Raw genomic sequence first — 3,703 nt, 5'->3', positions numbered from 1 at the left:
AGGGCTCCCCCACTCCCTATCCTCTCATTCCCACTAAGCCTCTGTTTTGCAGCCAGTTCTATATTTTAAAAGAAAAACAGATTATATCTCTGATCTGCAGAGGGCACCAAATAGTTTCACATCTGACTAAAGAGGACTTTTCAATGGGGGTGCTGTACCTGGTGTTTGTAGCTGTCAATCAGGAAGGAGCTTGCTCTCTAATGGCCATTGTGCTGTACAGAAGACTAAGTAGGAGTTGTTTTTCCTTTCATGAATGTATAAATTCCTTGATTTTCTTTTTTCTTTCCCCCTTCTTGCAGGTGAAACAGGACGAGGTATTTCACTAAGCTACAGCATGATTTCCAGTCGGGATGCCCTGCAGCGGTCCCAGCTTATGGTAACAGATAAGAAAGCTATTCACTTTTAATCAGCAGAAGAACTAGAAAGAGAGTAAAAGTGCTGCTGATTTTTCTTTTTTTCTCCCCAGAGGGACGACTGTGAAATTTGCTGTTCACTTTGATTTCAGGGAGAAAAATAGAGTCTTTGAATGTTTGACATAAAACTCCCTTTAAAACAAAAAGGCTTTATACATTTATATTTTTAACAACAAAAACAAAGCCCTATCTGGTCCCATTTGATAAACCCAGAGACAGTTTGGAACGATTTTTTTTTTTCAAACTGAACTGATGCCAGTTCTGTAATCGCGTGGGAATCAAGTCCCGGGTTGATAATGAATACTACACAGTGTGCGCTTACATTTCAGCCTGTGCTGGTTAATACCACTGAGGACTTCAATGATTCAATCCTCCTCAGCAACAGGAGCAGCAATGGATTTTGTGAGCAAGTATTCATTAAAGCCGAGGTCTTCTTGACTTTAGGGATCATCAGCCTGCTGGAAAACATCCTTGTAATCCTCGCGGTGCTGAAGAATGGAAACCTACATTCCCCCATGTACTTTTTCCTGTGCAGCTTGGCAGCAGCAGACATGCTAGTGAGCATGTCAAATGCCCTGGAGACTATCATGATTGCAATCCTGAGCAATGGCTACTTGATCATTGATGACCACTTTATCCAGCATATGGACAATATATTTGACTCAATGATCTGTATCTCGTTGGTAGCCTCAATTTGCAACCTCTTGGTTATAGCTATTGACAGGTACATTACTATTTTCTATGCTCTCCGTTATCACAGCATCATGACTGTAAAGAAAGCCTTAGCTCTAATTGTGGTTATTTGGATTGCTTGCATAATCTGCGGCATCATGTTCATTGTCTACTCGGAAAGCAAAACTGTCATTGTCTGTCTCATCACTATGTTCTTCACCATGCTTCTTCTCATGGCCTCCCTTTATGTTCACATGTTCTTGTTTGCACGCCTGCATGTTAAACGGATCGCAGCCCTCCCAGTGGATGGGGTTCCTCATCAGCGGACCTGTATGAAGGGGGCTGTGACAATCACTATATTACTTGGGGTCTTCATTGTTTGTTGGGCACCTTTCTTTCTTCATCTCATTCTCATCATTTCTTGCCCCACAAACCCACACTGTGTTTGCTACACCTCACACTTCAACACATATCTGGTCCTGATTATGTGCAATTCAGTCATCGACCCCCTAATTTATGCTTTCCGGAGTCTGGAAATGAGAAAGACGTTCAAAGAGTTAGTATGTTGCTGTTATGGCATGAGTGTGGGACGGTGCATTCTGTAAATGTCCAGTTCTGTACTTGGTATGGAAAGGGTATACATACACTGGGTGTATGTATCTAAACCGAATCAGCAGCTCCACATTACAGTCTGTGAAGGAAGGAAGGGTACAGGAAAAATAAAAAAAGAGAGAGATTTTACTTGATGTCTTTAGAAAGTTTTTCAAAAGGAAAAAGGGGAGGCGATTTATATCATTTGCTGTTGCTTACATGGTGATAACACAAGTGAAGCCAGAGCATTTTGCAAAATAGCTCAGAGTTCAATCACTCTGAAAAATGAATCTATTAAATAAATGCTACATTAGTCAGACTAATGTAATATTCTCTTTACCCTAATATTCTATTTTTATGCCATTGTCAACCAAGTCAGTTTAATCTAAAGTGTCTATCTTGAGTGGTATCTACTGAAAGCTGTTCATTTCTAAGAAGAATCAGAACACTGACAAGTAATATTTCGTAGGTACTTTCACAAACTTCTGAAAAATGCAAAGAAAGCACTTTGTGCTGCTGCCTGTAAAAGCAATTTAAGAGAATCTTCAACTGATGAAAGCAAACATTTCACCGGAGATGCTGAAATAGTCCTTTAAGAAAACCAAGGCAATTACATATTGTATAAGTACAGTGTGAACTAGTCAGCTCACTGCTAAGTTAAAGTGGTGTGATCTAATTAGGCATTTATACTCTTATCTGTGGTACATGGACATCATATCACTGAAGTAACTTTGTAACTATAATATGTTGAGAAATGCATTGTTTGATAGAACAATAAAGCAAATCATAGAAAGTCACCTTTTGATGAGAAGGTACCAATTAGATCTATCTAGCAGGTTTCAAAGAAAACTTGGAATGAAACCTAGAAAACAGCCAAAATATATTGTACTTTGAACTTAGTTGTTGTCTTATGCTGTGAAGTAAATGGAAACAGACTTTTTACAGACAGCGATTTGACTGAGAAAAACTTGTGAGAAATAAAATGTGTCGGTAAAATACAACATTCTTGGGGTGGAGGATATGGACAGTGGGCCTGATTTGCTTTGTGCTTAGACTGGCTGTACATTGGTATAAATGCATTGACTTCAGTAGATTGACTCCTGATTTACCCTGCTGACATGGAAGGAGAATCAAATCCACTGTTTGCATATCTTTTTCAAACACTCTGTGTGCAAGCTGGCAGCCTTTAAAAATGTGTAACATGCTTTAAGCTACAAAATTTAAAAGTGGCCTGTGTTTTTCATAGATGCAAAATGTATAAGTGACCTTCATATAGTGTATGTCATTGAACGTACATTGTGAGTCTATTCTCTATACTATGATGGATAGGCAATATGCACAGACAATTCTAGATTGTGAAAACTCTGAATCATGCTGAAATTTTATATTACCTTTGGCTCCTTTCCGATACTTTCTTACTGTAAAAATCAAGAACTATAGGTAAACAGAAACTGTATACAAGGCATATGCAAATGTACTGTTATATATTCTCGTCCGACATTTCAAAATCTATTGATTTGCCTCTTAGGAACCAATTTGTTTTAGTCTCAAGACACTTCATTAGTTTGTTTGTTGTTTCCTGGCACATTTTGCTGTCATTTATAGTGCTTTTGTCTAGGTTATTTATTCGATCACCATAGGCCCTCAGCATCCAATGACCTCTGAAATATTGCGATCTTTGTAAGTGTTTTCTTAGTTTAACTTTGTCTTATCTTTGCAATGGCTAACTGTGTCACACTGAGACCAGCTGGGACAACTCATCATTTAAAGGAACAATCAAACTAAACTTTTTCAGAAAATGGGCACATTGTATATAACGGGTTTCAGAGTAGCAGCTGTGTTAGCCTATATTCGCAAAAAGAAAAGGAGGACTTGTGGCACCTTAGAGACTAACCAATTTATCTGAGCATAAGCTTTCGTGAGCTACAGCTCACTTCATCGGATGCATTCAAATGCATCCGATGAAGTGAGCTGTAGCTCACGAAAGCATATGCTCAGATAAATTGGTTAGTCTCTAAGGTGCCACA

At 38.7% G+C, this 3,703-nt stretch overlaps 1 protein-coding gene across 1 annotated transcript; it reads left to right on the top strand.

The window, feature by feature from the left end:
• Nucleotides 1–677: 677 nt before the first annotated feature.
• MC3R (melanocortin 3 receptor) lies at nucleotides 678–1,854 on the top strand. The gene has a single exon (XM_074969557.1). The coding sequence runs from the start codon at nucleotides 710–712 to the stop codon at nucleotides 1,688–1,690; it is 981 nt and encodes a 326-aa protein (XP_074825658.1). The 5' UTR covers nucleotides 678–709; the 3' UTR covers nucleotides 1,691–1,854.
• Nucleotides 1,855–3,703: the final 1,849 nt, after the last annotated feature.

This window comes from Natator depressus, chromosome 13, assembly GCF_965152275.1.
Source record: "Natator depressus isolate rNatDep1 chromosome 13, rNatDep2.hap1, whole genome shotgun sequence".
Taxonomy (NCBI): Eukaryota; Metazoa; Chordata; order Testudines; family Cheloniidae; genus Natator; species Natator depressus.
Note: the sequence above shows the minus strand (reverse complement) of the source record. Positions and strands in the feature narration are given on the sequence as shown.